Below are 19,196 nucleotides of genomic sequence, written 5' to 3' on the forward strand. Positions count from 1 at the left end.
ATATACCGTGGATGGTAAGAAAATGCCTATCGGTCTAGTTAATATAGATGCTATCTATCACAGAAACCAGGTTAGATGCTACTACCAACTGATCCGAGAGATGACTTTAGAAGTAAATTCTATTGTCCGAAGAGGTTTATTTGGGATTTATCTAGGATACATGAAATAGCACTGGATCCGGTGGCGGCGTTTGCACCTACATCACCTATAACAGCGAAACTCTTGAATTTCTTACCATTGAATTCTTCTTTCCAAAACCAAAGCCGATTTTAGATGAAATGTTTTTGGGAATACTTACAATTGAAGATTAGATTACGAGATGATTTTATTAGGAGAATATAATATTTGTTGCCTCGAAGATAACAGTGTTTTGGGTAAAACCAAGGAATGGGAACCGTAATACATATCTACTTAATAGTTAAATCGCAAAAGTATTGTATATATCAAGATTGCAATAATTGTTCGCAATATTTCATTTTATTCTTCAGATTACTCCGAGATCACGGACATTTGAAGCTACCTACATAAGAAGCCTAAAATAGTCTATAGCTTACTTTCCCGCAGTTAATGGTAACAAACATGTGCCTACATCAATCTTTGAAAACAGATTGGACAAATTCTGGGAACTAGAGGACAGAAAGTACAATGTTGACAATCACCAAAGCAGTACATCAACCAGGAGTGACTATATGAATACTTTATTGAGACAAAATCTGGATCTGAGTATAGAGGCCTAAGAAGGCCTACATTCAGAATCGACTAAGTAAGAGTAAGTAAGTGTAAAAGCTAACAAAATCGAAGATGACTGCCTCTCGGTAAGTACGCCGCACCAGAAAGCAGCCAATCACATTAAGTCTGCTGTAGATCTTGTAAAACTAAACAGTACTGTTATGCAGAGTATATCAGTAGGGTGTAGGGTATATGTTTATTTATGGATTTCATAACGGTCATTAGAAATCATTTGATGTTTGACATGTGCTGCGCAATCCTAAACCCGGAAGTAGTACATAGTTGCTCCCCCTTTTTTCTGAAACATGAATGTCAACACTGTCAGACGATGTTTTTCAGGTGTGAAAAATGTCGTTTTTACGCGACAGGTGATTGAGACGACCCACGTAAGGAATTGTTCGGTGAAACAAAACGAACATAGACTTAAACGAGATGACTGGCTGCAAAGATATCAAGTGGAAAAAGAGAAGGCACATGGTAAAGCCGGCCTGTTTATAATTAGGACACAGTAACATGTTTTACACTACTGTACTGATGATGACTTACGAAGTTATTAGTGACTTACACTATTTTACTCGTTATTATAATGTAAATTGAAAAAAATATTATAATGACCATGGATTTACCTTTTGTATGATTTATTACTACCTTCTACACAACGGTTTATAAAAGCAAATGTTTGCACTAACGAGCAAAATATCGTGCATGTATCGCACTATCGGCGATAAATTACATAAAACAGAAGTCTCATAAAACCTGCAAGTACCGCTCGCCTGGTTTAAGTAGACTTCGAATTACAACAACAATTGGTCATGCCGATTGTTCTTTTTGGTTTAGTTTATTACCAGTGCAGGATCATTACAATCCTCTATACCGGTCTCGGTGATACAATAATAATGTTTATAATTATTGTCATTTGAGACGTCAGATCCAGGAACTACATAATTTCTGATTTATAATTATATACCAGTTCTTCATTTGCCCAGTGTTCATCTAATCTATTTTTGAAAGAGTTAACTGTTGGTGCTGATACAATATTGTTTGTTTGGTCGCATGTAAAATTATATCTTTGAAAGGGATTTTATAAGATTTAATAGGATAAGTTATGAATGCAGGCATGTACTGTCCATATCAAGTTTTTACATAAAAATGTTATTGTTATTTAAAATATCTTACATTTCTCTATGTGGTTATATAAAATTTCTTATGTCATTATCCAAACAAACTAATCACAGAGACTGTTAATTCAGATATTGACAGTTCCCAGTCAAAGTGAATATTTTTTGTATATCAGGTTTACAACATTTCCTCCTTAGTTTCTATGAGTTTCCATAGATGATCTAGATAGGATAATTCTTATAGGCCCAGTATCAATTTGGTATGTCTCTGTTGTACACATTCAGTTGTTTTGTTGTGTTTCACTTTATTCAGGTAAATAGTTTTGGGAGTTGCCCAGGATCTGTTATGGTAACTTATGCCAAATTGATTCCCCTTTGCTAAAACATAATTCATTCTATGATGGTACCCTTTTTTATGATTCTAATCCCCATTTATACTAATTTGTTGTGAAAATTGATGATTCAGACAATAAATTTTCATGAGTAAATTGCATATTTTGTGAATTTGGCTTTAATTATGAAATAATTTCAATTGGGAATTTAGCCAGGTAAATATGGTTCATTATTAACCTACCACTCAATCAAGAATGTACCAGATAAATTATAAACACAATCCTGTAGTCCATATAATAGAAGAATTTTAAAGAATTGGTAACTGGGCCCTACCAGTGTGATCCTATATGGAGATAAACCCCATTATTTATACAAAGCAAATTCTCTTTTGCCTTGGTATGCTTCAGACCATTACAACATCTTCAATCTTACAAAGAAATTAATTTACATGTCAAATATTGTTTCAGATGTTACTGGAATCAAACTGATTAATCCCAAAGCAATATTTGCCAACAATGAGACGGACCTTGGTAGCATTGATGTCTATGGATTTGATTATGACTACACCCTGGCCTCTTATACTCCTGCCCTCCATCAGCTCATTTATGACTTAGGTCGTGAGAGTCTAGTCAGCAAATACAGGGTTAGTCAATTCACAGTGTTTCAGTATTATGTCGGGAATCAAGCTGAAAGTTTCATATTTCTTTTCATCCAATTATTTACTTTACAAGTATATCCAGAAGTCTTGTTGCCAATACAAAATCTACCAAATCATTTTGTTGGAAAAAAAAATAATCAGAGAGTTTTCCTTACTTGAAGTTTGATTTTGCTAATTTTCCATATTAAGTCGCGAATAGATAAAAAATTACTCTGATTTGAAACTCGTTTGGGATGACAAACCCGCATGGACAATTACCTCAATGCTTTTTCAAGAGAAGCCTGATATGTCTAAATAAAGTATGATTATATTACAGTATCCAGATGCCATTATGAACATCAAATATGTGAAGGACTTCTCAATACGTGGACTTCACTATGACATCCAAAGGGTGAGTGTTACTGGAAAGACGAAGTTGCAGAGGTTTCTATGAAATTTCCAGCAGCATAATTCTAACAGCTGTTGTTATCCTCTTATGACGAATGCCGAGGTATACAGCATACATACATTTTGTGTATATATACACATATACTTAACATAATATAACACATCTTCTCAGTACTTTAGCAGCTTCTTCATAGAGGAATTTTGATCTTCAGACATTTATAAAGAACCATTAGATCTTAGAAAATTTGAATTTCAGTGTTCTAGTGTCACGGTCAAGGTTATCTTTACTATTTTTAGAAAATCCTTGTCAGCACTTAAGAAGCTATACTTCTTAATGGATTTTAATCAAACTTAACACACTTGTAAGGGAGGAGGATACTTCGGTCAAGTTTGAAATTTCAGGGTTGTATGATCAAGGTCTAGATCAGTGTTGCTATTTTGACATTAGCATCATCCTCCCACGACAGATTTTAGATAAAAAAAATCACACAATTAATAAGTGATGATTATTCCTGGGTTAAGTTAGAATTATTGGGTTCTAGGTTCAATGTCATTATTTTTTTTAGGAATTCCTTGTACTTTAGCAGCCCCATGCCTTGAGTGATTTTGATCAAACTGCACACATTTATAAGAAAAACATTATATCTCTGACAGGTTAAAATTTCAGAGTCAAAGACAAGGCTGCTGTTACTATATTTAGAAAAGCCCTTTCGGCACAGAAGCAGCTTCATTTCTTGTTGGATTTTGATTACAGATTACAAAGTTTTAAAGGATCTTGGACAATTTCAAGTTTCCGTGGTTGTAGGGTCAAGATCAAGGTTGCTGTTATTATTTTCAGAAAATCCTTGTCAGCACTTCAGCTCTAGCTTTATATGTCATTTCTGGATAGATTTTTATCAAACATACATTTACAAGGGATTAATATATCTTACTTTAGCTTGAGTTTCAGGGTTGTAGAGTCAAGGTAATTGATACTCTAATGGCTTCATTCCTTGAAGATTCTGATCAAACTTCACACAGTAGCCCATCTTTTTTATTGCACTTAATATTAGGCAAAACTGCAAGGGGATTTGTATAATTTGTGATGCTTTCTTAAATATACAATTATTTCTTTATTTCAAGCACTTGTCACTTAATAAAACCCCATTTTATATAAAGATAATTGTCCATAAAAGGATTAAACAGTAATTGATTTTGTCTCTTTTGAAAAGTTGTACATGGAAGTACATATGTACCATGTATTTGTTTTTGGGGCCAGAATCCTTTTTAAGTAGAATTTTCCTGATTTGTGTTCTTGTGTAAAAAGACATCTTACGGAGACAACATGTTAAATACAATCTAACAATATATAGTCAATATGACCTATATTTTGACCTTTGACCTAGATAAAAATGGCTTGGTCTTACAGACTAATTACCAGATTTATATGAAGATACATCTTGATCACCAATACAGTTTTAATGTAATGTCTTAATTCCTTTGTTTTGAATATATACCGGGTATACCCGTGGTATAAGTTTGAGTTAAGACTTGCTATATCTTTGGATGACAAAGTGTCATATCAAAGAAGTAAGTCAGTGTAACTGTTCTCAGTCTTGATCTTTGACTTGAATACAGACATTTTATTTTTGTTGGGCTGATCTGTTGTACAATTTCATGTTAAGTCTTCATGTTTTGTGTGTAGATGCATCTCAATTGACTGATATAGCATCAGAAGTAGGAGGCACTTACATTATTATATAATATATAACTTCTATTTACACAGGGCCTGATGATGAAGCTTGACTCCTTCCACAACATACAGCTTGGCACAGTGTTCAGGTAAATATTGCTGCATTTTTCATACCTGTCATTCCTTCTGGTAAGATATCTTTTTGAAAAAAATGGAAAATTTATATGTAGCAGTTAGAAAACTTCCTTTTCAGTTTGAATTGTTCATTTTGGATAAAGACCTTCATTTACTGTGTCATAAATGCCAAATGAACAAAATTAGTTATCTCTATGATAATAATATGGTATGGTATGAGGCAATGTTTCATTTTTATTTGAAGTGAATAATGTGGTTGAAAGTAATAGACAAGCCAGGAAACTGTGATCAGTGATCCTTATTTTAACTGACAATGGTATGACTGACTGATGCAGCATTGAGGCATCAATTTATATAAAGTAAAGATGTATGGCTCTCGTAGGCAAAGTTGCTGGATGCAATTAAGGAATGATTTGAAGATGAAGTATAAAGGAAATGTGATGACCTCCTTTGTACAGAGCCAATCATTAGGATATACTAGTTGCAGTATCACTGAGGTTTGTCATGATTGCTGAAATATCAGTGAGGACCCTCTGTGTCTTTATGTTTTTGTGTTGAATATTAAATTAACTTAATGTATATGTACTAAAAATTTGTAAATTTTTACCAGAGGTCTACAACAGGTGCCAGACAGTGAGGTGAAAGCTTTCTACAATGGAACTCATGTAGCCCTTAAAGATATGAATACGTTCTACGGAACTGTGAGTTGATTTTTTTGTTTATTGGTTTTGGTGCACTCTCGTTCAGATCTGAATATTTTAGTTCTGTCTGTGTACTTACCAATACTTACCAAAAAACGACTGTACCAAATCTGGTGGAAAATTAGGTGTATAAAAAAACGAGAAAAAAAAAATCCCTTTCCTTTAATTTTGGAGATTGCTAGATATATTTTGAAGCATTCAGGTACATGTCAAGGAAATTTCTTACAACTGAATTGAAAAGTATAGACCAGTTCAGGCAATGTTTAGTAAGTGTTCAAAGTGAAAAACACAAAAAAAAACAAAAAAAATAAAATAGTGAAATTTAAAATTTGGGAGGATGGGGTAGAGGAACATGTTCCCTTGCCATGACATGCCTTGCAATTTAAATTTAGCATCCAAAAATTGCTGCAGTCTGATGGTAGTCAAAATGTTCTGAATTAACAGAAAATGATGAGATTATATTTTGATACTGTTAGAAAGGTCAGGCTGATGAGGTCTAATTGTCCAGATTATGAATTAGTTCTCCTGTTACTTAAACTTAAGTGTCCAGACTAGTGAAGTTCTACTTTACACAGATTTAAGTGTCCAGACTAGTGGGGTTCTACTTTACACAAACTTAAGTGTCCAGACTAGTGAAGTTCTACTTTACACAAACTTAAGTGTCCAGACTAGTGAAGTTCTACTTTACACAAACTTAAGTGTCCAGACTAGTGGGGTTCTACTTTACACAGATTGAAGTGTCTAGGTTTGAATATTATGTAGAGCTGTGAGAAAATATTTTGTTCATGTTTTAGGGTCCGATGCATCAGCTTGTCGACCTGTTTGCTGTTCCAGAGATGACACTGCTAGCTGATGTCACAGAGGTTAGTTCTTGTTCTTTTCATGTTTCACTGTAACATGATAGTCCAATTTATACACCAAACCAAGACTTTTTTGTCAGAGGTTTTCTTCATAACATTGTAAGCAACCACAAGTTAATTGGTACCATTCATTTTGCTTTAAAAAAGTTGATTTTGTTATTATAGCATAGACTTATTTACACTTTTTATCTGTAACTTTGAGTAATTGACATTTCTTTTAATCAACTTTCATGCTATTATTTATTTTTGTCAGATTTAAATCACGTCTTATCAAAACAATATCAAAGTAAACCACATTTAAATCATGTTTCTTACCTCATCCTGCATACTCAGTTTTATAATAAAAATTATGTATGCACCTCTCAAAACCTGCCATAGTCTACTATTTGATTTTACATATGGCTTAATAGGAAAAGATATATCACATGAGCAAATTTACTTTTTCCACTTACAACTGCTTAATTCTGTAGAAGTTATGTAGTGAGTTTTTATTAAATTAGTAGTACATAATATTGTTTAAAGCTGACAAAAATTATCGCAGTCAGTACAGAAAATAGTTTGACCATTGAACTATAAACTCTGTATATATATTGATGTTCAAGCTGTCTACAATTTGTTGGTATTTTCTTAACTTAACTACTGACCTAGATAAGATCTGTAATCACACTTACTGACATTTTCTTTATGATTTCTGAACATCTTGGCTATTTCTCTGCTTTATCACCAAATTTAATAGTACAGCTCTTTATTGAAGTGTAGTCAAGACCAGATTGTCATTTAGAATAGTGTCACCTTGTAGGTGATGTTTTATTTCTGAAATGCAACATTCATTATTAAGCGTAAGGTTAATATCAAAATTGTGTTATTGATTGTTCAACAATCATATTTATTTTTTTCTGCAGTTTTTCATGCAGAAGGAAATCCCCTATGATCCAGAATATGTGTTTTATGATGTGAGGGTAAGTTTGTGTGGTTGAAAACAAATATTTTGTCCACAAGACACTGGGTTTTATCAGTTTGGTAAAGAGATATCTCTCACACAGAGATAGATATCAAAGAAGGATAATATCTTTATATCTGACTATTGATTATTGTCCAATCAGTAATACTTTAATTTCACTGCTAAAAAGTTTTGATTTTCCTGTTTTGATGCAGATAAAGTGACAATAGAATAGATGATGATTTTACTATATCACTTATGTGTTTATATTACTAAATTATTAGCATAGATAAGTATTTTACCAGGTACCTCCTGGTAATCACAGCAAATTGTTGAATTGCATTGCAAATGGGGCGGAGTCTTATTATCATGCGTGAATTGTTACAACATGCTATTCAAATACTACATACCCAATTATTGAGGAATATAATTCTTACAACCAATGTTTTTTTAAATGACAAGGGCAGTTTATGAAGACTTTAATCAAAATTAAATGAATTGCATTTATTAAGATTATTTAATGTCAGAAATTAATAAAAAATGTTGAAATGATCAATTTTTGTCAGTAGAAATTTCTTAAAAAAAGATTATATGTCATTTTGAATTCTTAAAGATTCACTTATAGGTGATTGCTTGATTTGTTTTACAGTCAGCTGTTCAGGGAGTTCACATGTCTGGAATTTTACATGCAAAAATTATGGAAGACTTAGGTAAGTAACTGGGATATGGAATAAATGTTCTTATAACACAACCAGTAGAAGATTAGATTGTGACATTTCGATGGCTACACGGTCACCTTCTTTAGACTAATGAGCAATGTGGAGCATACTAACACTGACATACGTAGTGTATGAGATGGTAAAGAATTGGCTGTACTAAAATCCTATGTACACTAAGGTCGAAAATAGTGTGACGAGATGGTAAACAGATTATAGAAAAACACAGAAAAAGGTAACAATGTACTGAAATTTGGCTACGCTAAACTCTTTGTCATTAATGTGCGAGAGTTTGTGGCCTTTGTGCGTCAATGCTAGTACACTTCACACTGGTCATTTGTCTGATAAAGGTGACTGTGTAGTCATTGAGACATAACAATCACTAATAGTTGACCAAAGATAGAATTGAGACATTGTTAAATAAGTGTGTAGCCTTCATACCTTGTAAGACTTCTCTGACCAGGGAAGGTGACACTTCTTGCTTAAAAAGATCCTTGAATTCTCATTTGAGTCTATGAATACCATCACAAAATAATGATTAGCATTTTAGGTCAACTGAGATGAATTCTCAAGTGACCTATCGCAATCGCCTTTTGTCCGTTGTCATCCATTGTGTGTCATCCATTGTGCATCATAAACAATCCACATTTCGACAACCTTTAAATGATTGGATGAAGGGCTACCAAGTTTGTTAAAATAAATGACCTTGACCCACTTTCAAGGTCACAGAGGTCAAGTGTGTTGAAATCTGTTTACAACTTTTTCTCAATGACCTAAAGAACCTGGGTGCTAATATTTGACCTAAAGCATGCTGGCATGAAAGGCTACCAACTTTGTCCATATTGATGACCTTTACCCATTTTAAGGTTACATGTATCAAATATGTCAAACTCTTTCAATGCCTTCTCAATAAACAATAGGCCCAGGGTCATGATATTGGGCTAGTGGCATACTTGGATGAAGGGCTATCATGTTTGTTTCAAATAATTACCCAGACCTTTGTTAAAGATCACAGGGGTCAGATATACTATACTTCAACAACAGAGAGTATTATCCATTCTTTTAAATTGAAAGTTAAGCCTTTAAACTTAGAAATAAGGAAAACTTTGCCAGTATGCATATATCAGTTCTGTACTGTCTGTTCCAATGCTGGGACTGATGGACAGGTTATAACACTGTCCAAGTGACCGTTAAGGCCCATAGGTCTCTTGTTATAGGGAAAGACATTCGCTTATCTCAGTCGCTTACATTAGGTCATTTACTTGTTTTACAGCGAGGTACCTGGAACGGGGACCAGAGATAACACAAGTACTTCATCGTCTCATCAACTCCAACAAAAAGTTATTTCTGATCACAAACAGTGGCTTCCCTTTCGTGTAAGTACAAGTAGAGGGTGGATGGGAAGGAGATGGATGGTACAACATTTGGTAGACAAATGCTGCAGAAGTTTTTATATATTTTAATGCGTCCCCTAGGATTCAAAACCATGATGTCTGGCTAACTAGTCTAATGCTCAACTGGTCGAGCTAAAGAGAAGTTCTCCTAGCCAAGTGGTATATTGCAGCAAGAATTTTACCAGGAATATGTGAAAAATGGAGGAGAAAAAACTTTTTGAGGTTAAAGTCGCCATTGAACATCATTTTAATGGTAATATTGTGTTAATGGCTTATGTTTGCTATTGCAAAATGATTTACTATGTCTATCCTATAACTAGCCTATATCTACTTACAAACACCTTCATCATATCTACTGAAGTGAAATCGCCAATTTTGAATAAATGCTACTTTATTGTAATAAGACCAACTTTAGCATGTGCAGAAAAGAGTTATTATTTATCTCAAATTAACAATGACAGTGTTAACAATAGCAGTGACAATGAAATAGGTGTGATATTTTTTTTTTTGGTAAATTCACCTCTGAACAATTTGTTTGAAGTGTACATTGATTTAATGATTTCAGTGTATACTGTGTAGTTGTCAGAAATTTTCAGTAATTAAAGCTGGCTTGTTAACTGGAAGTGTGACAAGTCAGATAATTGTGTTATAACTTTTTTTCCTGGACATAACAAAATCCAGACTTGAGCATGTGTATACTGTTCTGTTATGTAAACATAGAATATGAAGACAAATTAATTTTTGACTAATGATTTTGAGCTTGTTGTGTACTGTTCTGTTAAGTAAACATTAAATATCACGACAAATTAATTTTTCACTAATGATTTTGAGCTTGTTGGTTCCCTTCAGGTGATCAGTTTTATGTATTTTTGTACAGAAATGCTGGGATGAAATACCTGATTGGAGGTGACTGGATGGAGCTGTTTGAAGTAATCATCTGCAATGCAAGGAAACCAAAGTTTTTCAATGAATCATCTAGGTAGGAAGGCCCTATCAAAAAATCAGTTATTTATTTTTTTAGTGGACAGTATAAGAGTAGATGCATCTTGTAATAAATGTTTTTGAATGATCTTGTTATCACCTTCACTTTTATTGTATAGATATCCCTGGTATGTACAAACGACTGGCAAAACTTACATAAATTTTACTCTTAATGATTGCATCAGTGTTTACCTGTACCTTTAAACTAATACATCCGGAATGGAACATAATCTTCAATTAATGTCATCATATTTTATGTTTTGAACTCCAAAATAGATTAAAAAAAATCATCAAAGCATGAAAAAAATTATAAAATGGCAAGTTAGATTAAAGTGAAATTATTAGTAACCCTGACCTTGTACCTTCTGACCTGAAAAATAATCCCAGTGAACTGGGCTCGCGCAGCAAGGAATTGTTATTACCGTAATATTGTAAAGTTCAACCCGAATGCATTTCAAGTGCAGGTGAGCAGTGGGTTTGTTTTGTCCAAGTGAATTAAAATTAGGGACTGAAAACTTAGCCACTGAAAATCAGAGATCTAGGTATGATATAATCCTGTATTGTTGTATGTTGTCTTATTCAGGAGATACTGGTGATACAAGAAATCAATCAGTGTTCATTATTTTAGTTTTAGTGACTCTATTCTATAACCCATGTCCTTTTGACAGAATTCTTAAATACCACACACTGACCAATAAAGCACTTCTTGATAATATATAATTGTGTTTCACTACATTCTTTCAGGCCATTCAGAATTTACGATCCATGTAAAAAGCTGGAATATTGGGACAGAGTTTCTCATTTACGTAAAGATCGAGTTTATCAAGAGGTGAGGTCAAATTTTAAGTGAAATAACTGAATGTATGTCTTACATCAGGGGAGCATAGAAGAATTAATATGTAATCATGTCTACATTCATCATAGACTTGATCCATGAAAATAATACCTATGTTTGTCTCACCTGTGACGTTGTGGAAACATGACAATGGTGTTATTTTCTGAGGACACAGGTATTATCAACATTTTGCTTGAAAGTTTTGCATCTAATCTGTTGCTCAAAAGTTTAAATCCATTTTTAACCAAACCATGAATATAGATTGATCTCCCAGATTTTACAGTCGAACTGGGCTGAGAAGCTGGACTGTAAAGTTTTGTAGTGTCAGTACATTATCTGTTAAGGACACAAATTTTAGTGTATTATGCATAAAAATGACCATGTAATTCTTGTGTACTAGAATATTGTTTACAATCATATGAAAATGTTCAGTGTGAAACTTTATGTCTCTGTTTACACATAGGTTTTAAAGCTTCCTTCGTTCTTAATATTTTTGTTTCCTTAATTTACTTTTCTGGTTTTGTTTCAGGGAAACTTTAATTTTTTTAGGCAGATGACCGACTGGCATGGAGCCAAGGTGCTCTATTTTGGTGATCATGTGTACAGTGATTTAGCAGTAGGTATATTTGGGTAACTTAGCTTGTTTTGAGAATTTTAGGTTAACAGTTACGTTAGGGTAAGAAAAGGGTTTGATACATAATATATTTCCTTTCCCAAATGTACTACATTTAGGAATAAATAGTTTTAGGCGAGACATATGTTTTTGGTTCATTAATACAAAAGACAAATGAATGTAATATAGGGTGTTTCAGTGTCTATCACTCATCCATGCATCTGTTGTATGTCCAGTTTAACTTTTTGGATTCTTTAGACAACTCCTTATTATACAGCCATAAGTCCCACCTTGTTAAGTAGCAAGCTGTGATAAAAAGTGAGCATATGACACCTTAAGACTCATTAGGTAGGAATGTGTTTAAATCTAAATGTTTTAAATAACTTCCTATATGCGAAGAAGATAAGATGACATATAAGCATCAAATACCATTTGTATATTTTCAAATTAAAAAAAAGTTGAAATCAAAAGACAAGGGTTTTGATATTTAGTTTCTAGTTTGCTTGATAAAAATGATTTAAAAAAATATTGACAAGTTTTCAAGAAATTCTCTCTTAACGTCTTCTAACAATCTCCTCTTGAGAACTCTCTAGCTAATTTGAGTAGTAACATGCTGAAATACATGGCAATTAGACTCATTCACTCAAACATTTAAGATGATATTCACAAATATGAAAAGTGTAAAAATCATCCTATACTTTTGGAAAGAAAAAACACCCAAATAAGTTTTTCTGTCTGATTAAGGAAAACATTTTGTGTTCTTCTTCAAATTCTTTGAAATCACATTTTATTTTATTTGTATACATGTAATATATGCTTGTTTAATGTATTTTGTAGGACCCATCACTAAAGCATGGTTGGAAAACAGGTGCAATTATCCCAGAACTAGAGGTATAGACATTTTTTAGCATCATTTACCTGTAGGAAAAGTTTGTACATAAGTTGTTACTGATGCTATATTTCATTTTTTTGTATTGAAAGGCAGCTTTGGTCAGTGAACCAAGTCTGGAAATAATTTTATACACATTTTGTTTTTCTGTGGCATCAAATTTGTATGAATTTGACGTTACATGTTTATGCATGAATTAAGAGAAAAGAAATTAGTAGAACAACAGATAAAATATCGCTGAGACACTTACTGACCCAGGTATGTACTCATGTATATCAGAAATCTTAAAACATTTTTTTTTTTTTTTTTTTTTCAGACAGAGATAGGCAAGTCTAATTCAGAAGATTTCCAAGTGGCTGTGAGATGGCTATGTGTCCTCCAGGAACTGATAGAAGAAATACAAGTATGTTTTATAAATATATAATTATTCAAATTAGAAAAATACTGGTATGACTTATTAAGACATATTCAAATTAGAATATTACAAGAAGAAGACTTAGAAGATTTTCAAAGAAGAAATACAAGTATGATTTATTAAGATATATTCAAATGAAGAAAAGGTATGATTTATGAAGATACACATATATTAGGAAATACATTTTGATTTGTTAAGGTATTCCAGTGTCAGAGAATATCTGACTACACCAAATCACTAAAGCTATTTTGTTTTATAACATTTTCTGTCTAATTGGAAATTAAGAAATTGACACAGTGCTGAAACAGTTTACTTTTTATAAGAGTGCTTTTGTGTTTATTTCTACAGTCTTTTCAGTAAGGTTAAGTTGAAAATTCAATATTTAATGATAATAGCAAAGAAAAAAATTGTACCAAATGAAAAATAAATTCTGCTGTTGGGAAGTCACAATATCAATACTACTTTCAGCAGAAAGAGATAATTTTGTATGACCAGCTATCTAATGATTATCGAAGGTGAGAAATACTTAATATGAAGTTCCATTCATTATGTGACAGCTGCCTCAATAGCCTACCATATTTGATAGTTACATGTACTAGTGTGTTCCTGTGTCATCACAAACTTTGCCATTGCTGTGGAGTGCATTTTATGTAGAAATTAGAAATATTTCTGTAGTCTTTGTATGGCTGGAGCAAGGTGTGTAGTGCAATAGTCATGCCTTGATTATGCATGAGGGGTTGATTGCCTTGAAATGGTTATCACCTCTGATACCTTATTCCAGACACACATACCCTTTAAAGATGAAATTGAAAGAAATGGCCGGGTTAGAGCACAATTTCTGTGTTACACACTCCACTTAAATCCATATAATCAGCAATTACAAAGTCTGTCGACAAACTAACAGGACAGGTTGACACATCTTTGTTCTTTGATATCAGGTTGACCAGTGTCCAGAGGTCAAAGAAATCTTGAATGTGTGGCTTCAGGAACGAGATGAAATAAGGTAGGTTATTGTGCCCAAACACTTCAGTTTTGGTACATATAATTTATAAGTATCTAACGCTATGGAGGATATTAATCCATTTCTGACTGTTGGTGATGTGAATATATGTGTGTATTATTTAAAGCTGAGAAAGATGTAATACCAGCTTTAGAGCTCTATTGGACAACTTTACCTTTCAGATTTGTATACTGTAAATTATTTAGATTTAGCGAATACTTCATTTCACAAAATTGCATGCCTCTTCAGAAATATTTCTGAATACAGGATTTTGTGAGAACTGATCTAGAAATTGGCGAACAATAAACCATTAGAAACCTGGACTCTTTAAAAGTCTGATATCTGTTAATGAATCAACATGGAAGCCATCCAGAGTTATTTAAGGACAAATAGCGAGGAATTCAAATTTGTGAGTCTCCTCATATATTAACACAAATAAATCCCAATCAAAAACTAAATGATTTATTCAAACCATGTATCCATGAAAGTACATTTTCTCCTTCAGCAGTACAAATGAAAGGAAAATCACAAGAAATAAAGGGGTTGCAATTATCTCAATTGGTAGAGTGTTGATCTGCATAACCTCAGGTGAAGATCTGAGTTATGGAGTTTGACACTGACTACCAGTAGGGTATGTGTTTCTCAGAACCTGAGACATGGGCTAGTCATTGCTATTGTGTTCATATCTTTTGGCAAATTACTTAACCTTAATTGATCTGGATGGCTCTTGGTGTGCCTTCTGTATGTTGTTCAGCGAAGTTGCCACCAGCTGCTACAAGGAGACTCTACCTAAAAATGATCATGACTGTTCATAGGTTGATTAAACCAACAGACAAACAAAGTAATCAAAATATTGCATTCCACAAATAGTTAAGTGAAGTTAGGGCAGATGTCTTGAAAATAATGTTTTTTTTTTCCCCAAAAGATAGTAAGACCAAATAGCACTGATGTAGAATTTTCTGTACTTCTGTAATTATTCTGAAATATGGGTTTGCTCATCTTGGCTCAGAAAGTATCTATCTAATTTATAAGTAGTAAGGTTGAGTAGAATCCAGGATAATTTTTATAGTTCTTCGTTCTTTAAAGTGTCTATGACTATTTCTTGAAATAATTACTGTTTTATTGATCAATGTAAATGTTAATGCCATAATCTATTTTTTTGTGCCCATGAAGATAAAGATGATAGATAATATGGTCCCTTTAGTGTAACCAGGTTGAAACAGTTCAGGTGCTCTGGAATCATTCCATCATACATGAACACACATTTCCCAGATGTTGGAACTGATATATGTAAAGCTCTAAATACACAGTTTTGTTATTTCTGGTCAAACATCAAACAATTAAGTGAAGTTAAGACACCCTCCATTTCAATTATACTTAATAGCTTCTGGAAATATGTGGGTGTATCGATCCTTCTTTATGCTGAAATTCTGAAAACTAATGACATTCAGCAAGTTAGTTTTGGCACATGCTAAATATTTCACAGTCCAGTCCTGGTCCTTATCTGTACATGGCATTATTCTTGCAGGTTCAACCTGATCAACCATTTCAACTGCTTATGCAAAAGTGACCTATATCACATGACTTATCAGATCTACAGTGAATGCACCGTTCACTTTCTTTAAGAATCATACTCATTGAATTCTGAAAAAAGGCCAATATTTTCAAATAAAATAATTTTTTACTTTTAAATGCCTTTATAATATAAGTAAGAAATGCTAGTCCAGCCTGTCAGATTGTGAAGAAGAAAATAAGATAATGTGGCTTTACGATTCTGCAGAATTGTCTCCCTTGTTTTGTTCAGATTTCAGTATTTTCTCTTACTTGTAATACTTATGTTCAACTCACCTGTAAACAGAAAGGCATATGTTTCATAATTACATGATTACCTTGTCATGAAGTGGTGATATCCATATAAAATTTTTACCTATCCTATGAAGGATGATTATAGAGTGTTATTGTGACAACAGGAGAAAAAAATGTTTTCATATGATCAAAATCATCTTAAATGTGCTTCCATTTTCCATTTATAATACTCCTCATAAAAAAATTATTTCATCCCGCCATGAAAGTAGATGTAAACAAATCTTAAAGACTTGTTTCTTAAATTTCTAATGACACAGAAACTTGTATTATTTTTTATATGTATATACAGGTATGAGATTCCTTACATCTGACATATGTATATGTGTGTTAATCTTGTTGTACAACAGTGATTCAAACATCTTATACTTTTTTATTGAAATCATTTATGTTTGTAGACAGATTTTATGATATACAGCTCAAGAAATAAAGGATATAAGAGTGGTATAAATATTCTTGTGACATACAATGTTTGAAATAATCAGATATACAAAATTTGGTGTTGGTGTAATATTGAATTTATTTGATTTAAGGTGTTCTGGTTGTTTACAGAAACTTCACAAAGAGCCTGTTCAACCCAAGGTTTGGCAGTATATTTCGGACGTACCACAACCCAACTTACTTCTCACGCAGACTGGCGCGCTTCGCTGATATGTACATGTCCAGTGTGGTGAATTTACTAGAGTACCCTGTGGACCATACTTTCTATCCACGGCGGATGGCTCTGCCCCACGAGTCACCAACATATGGGAATATTGGAGGCTGAGTTAGATCTTTATTGGGAAAATGTCTGTATTGATGATAAAAAAGGAAGTAAAATTTTGGTTTGGTGGAGTTATGGATTGAAACATCTTCTACCATCGATAGACTCCAGAACTACAAAATTATGTAATTGTCTAGGACAGCATACATATACAGTGCAACTTCCCCAAACAGATCCCTTTTAAAACCGATCACCTCTTCAAACCGAAGGAAATGGCCAGGTATGAAATAATGTCCTCTTTATTATAGTAATTAAAACTTCATCCCAAGAATACACATCCCTATCAATTCCGAATACCAAGCCGATTTTGTGTCTAAAATGATTTTGAAATGTATATTTAACACTGGGATTAAATGAATTGAAAAGCAGGGGATGTAAATGCCACATATTGAAAATTAGGGATAAAGGGGGTAGGAATGGTGCAATGTAGACATAATATACTGTTAAGTCATGCATATTTTTGCGGAACTCAAAAAAAAAAAAAAAAATCAAAATAATTTTAATGGAGACTTGATTTTGTGGATGAATAAAGTTAAATAGGTCTACTTATACTCATATCAGCACTAATAGACCAATACATTGATAGATTAATTGTACCCAAAAATAAATGACAATAAATTGCCCTCTAAAATTAAGGATTTTACAGTACAATAAGAAGTTTCTATTTCTCTGTTTTTCTGCATTCAAGAAATAAGAAGGAACTGAGTATAGAGCTAGAATTTCACACCTGTGGCATAGAATTTCTCAGCAAAAAACATTTGTCTCTCAACCTTTTGTCCACTTCCTATATTTAAACAAGATATAGCTTTTTCTGTCAAACGTTTATTATATTGTTTTGGCCGCATATTCAATTTATATTTATGAAAAGAAATCACTTCTCATGCCTGTTTACCCTCTGTTATAACACTGATATCTTTTGTATATAAGTTAAAGCAATATAGCCAGTGCTATAAGTGTTCTACCATAACAATACCCAAATAGCATGATAATGTATAAAGTACAGTCAAACCTGTCTATAAAGACTTGTGAAGAGAGCCAAGTAAAGTGACCTTTATAGTTAGATGGCCTTTACATGGAAGTTCAGTTAATGTGAAGTGTATCATATTGGAACCCAAAAGATGTGGCCTTTATAGACAGGTGTTTTTATATACAATTTGCTTTTAGGGCAGATTTAAATGTATATATCATACAAGGATTTTTTTCAATCTGGAACAAACACACATTGAGAGCATTGCTACCCCAGTTACTTCCTTAGTAGAAAAAACCCATCAATATACATGTTAATATGACGTTGTCATGTCCAACATGTAGTTTATATCATTGTGTGCTCTTCATTTAATGAAAATATTTTTGTAAATTATGGATCCATAACTTTGTTAACTTGGATGATACTGAATATAAAGTTATATGGACATTAACAAGGCAAAGTCTAGATCAATTTCAGCTTCAGTGTTGATATATATAAATTTTAATGTGGTAGAAAAGGTGAATTATGATGAATGAATTGTTAAAAGATAGAAAAATGCAGTATTTGACAAAGAGATTTTGGACTTACGTTTGAAGTAATGTCATAATAAGAAAACACCTTATAAATAGTAACACTAGATCAAAATCACCAATCAGAGAGTGGGAATAAGTGTCTTAATTAGTAGTGTCTATATAAATCAGGATGTCGGTGGCAATCCTAGGCTTGGTTAGAATGAAAACAAGGATGTCAGAGGCAATCCTTGGTTCAGTTAGAATGGAAACAAGGATGTCAGAGGCAGTCCTTGGCTTGGTTAGAATGGAAACAAGGATGTCAGAGGCAGTCCTTGGCTTGGTTAGAATGGAAACAAGGATGTCAGAGGCAGTCCTTGGCTTGGTTAGAATGGAAACAAGGATGTCAGAGGCAGTCCTTGGCTGGAAACAAGGATGTCAGAGGTTGGTTAGAATGGAAACAAGGATGTCAGAGGCAGTCCAATTGGCTTGGTTGGAAACAAGGATGTCAGTGGAAACAAGGATGTCAGAGGCAGTCCTTGGCTTGGTTAGAATGGAAACAAGGATGTCAGAGGCAGTCCTTGGCTTGGTTAGAATGGAAACAAGGATGTCAGAGGCAATCCGAGGCTCGGTTAGAATGGAAACAAGGATGTCAGAGGCAATCCTGGGCTTTGTCAGAATGGAAACAAGGATATCAGAGGCAATCCGAGGCTCGGTT

The 19,196-nt window shown here is 33.3% G+C and overlaps 1 protein-coding gene across 1 annotated transcript; it reads left to right on the plus strand.

Moving 5' to 3' along the window:
* The first annotated feature begins 1,034 nt into the window (after window positions 1-1,034).
* LOC132544286 (5'-nucleotidase domain-containing protein 3-like) lies at window positions 1,035-18,886 on the plus strand. The gene is made up of 16 exons (XM_060207859.1): window positions 1,035-1,206; window positions 2,648-2,823; window positions 3,155-3,229; window positions 4,991-5,046; window positions 5,643-5,733; window positions 6,528-6,596; window positions 7,496-7,552; window positions 8,183-8,243; window positions 9,523-9,625; window positions 10,521-10,622; window positions 11,369-11,453; window positions 11,989-12,075; window positions 12,910-12,963; window positions 13,278-13,364; window positions 14,315-14,379; window positions 16,792-18,886. Exons 1-16 carry the CDS (start codon window positions 1,035-1,037, stop codon window positions 17,003-17,005), a joined length of 1,554 nt encoding a protein of 517 aa, XP_060063842.1. The 3' UTR covers window positions 17,006-18,886.
* Window positions 18,887-19,196: the final 310 nt, after the last annotated feature.

This window comes from Ylistrum balloti, unplaced genomic scaffold (assembly GCF_031769215.1).
Source record: "Ylistrum balloti isolate Yb309-2 unplaced genomic scaffold, AGI_CSIRO_Ybal_v1 Utg369790, whole genome shotgun sequence".
In the NCBI taxonomy this organism is placed as follows: domain Eukaryota; kingdom Metazoa; phylum Mollusca; class Bivalvia; order Pectinida; family Pectinidae; genus Ylistrum; species Ylistrum balloti.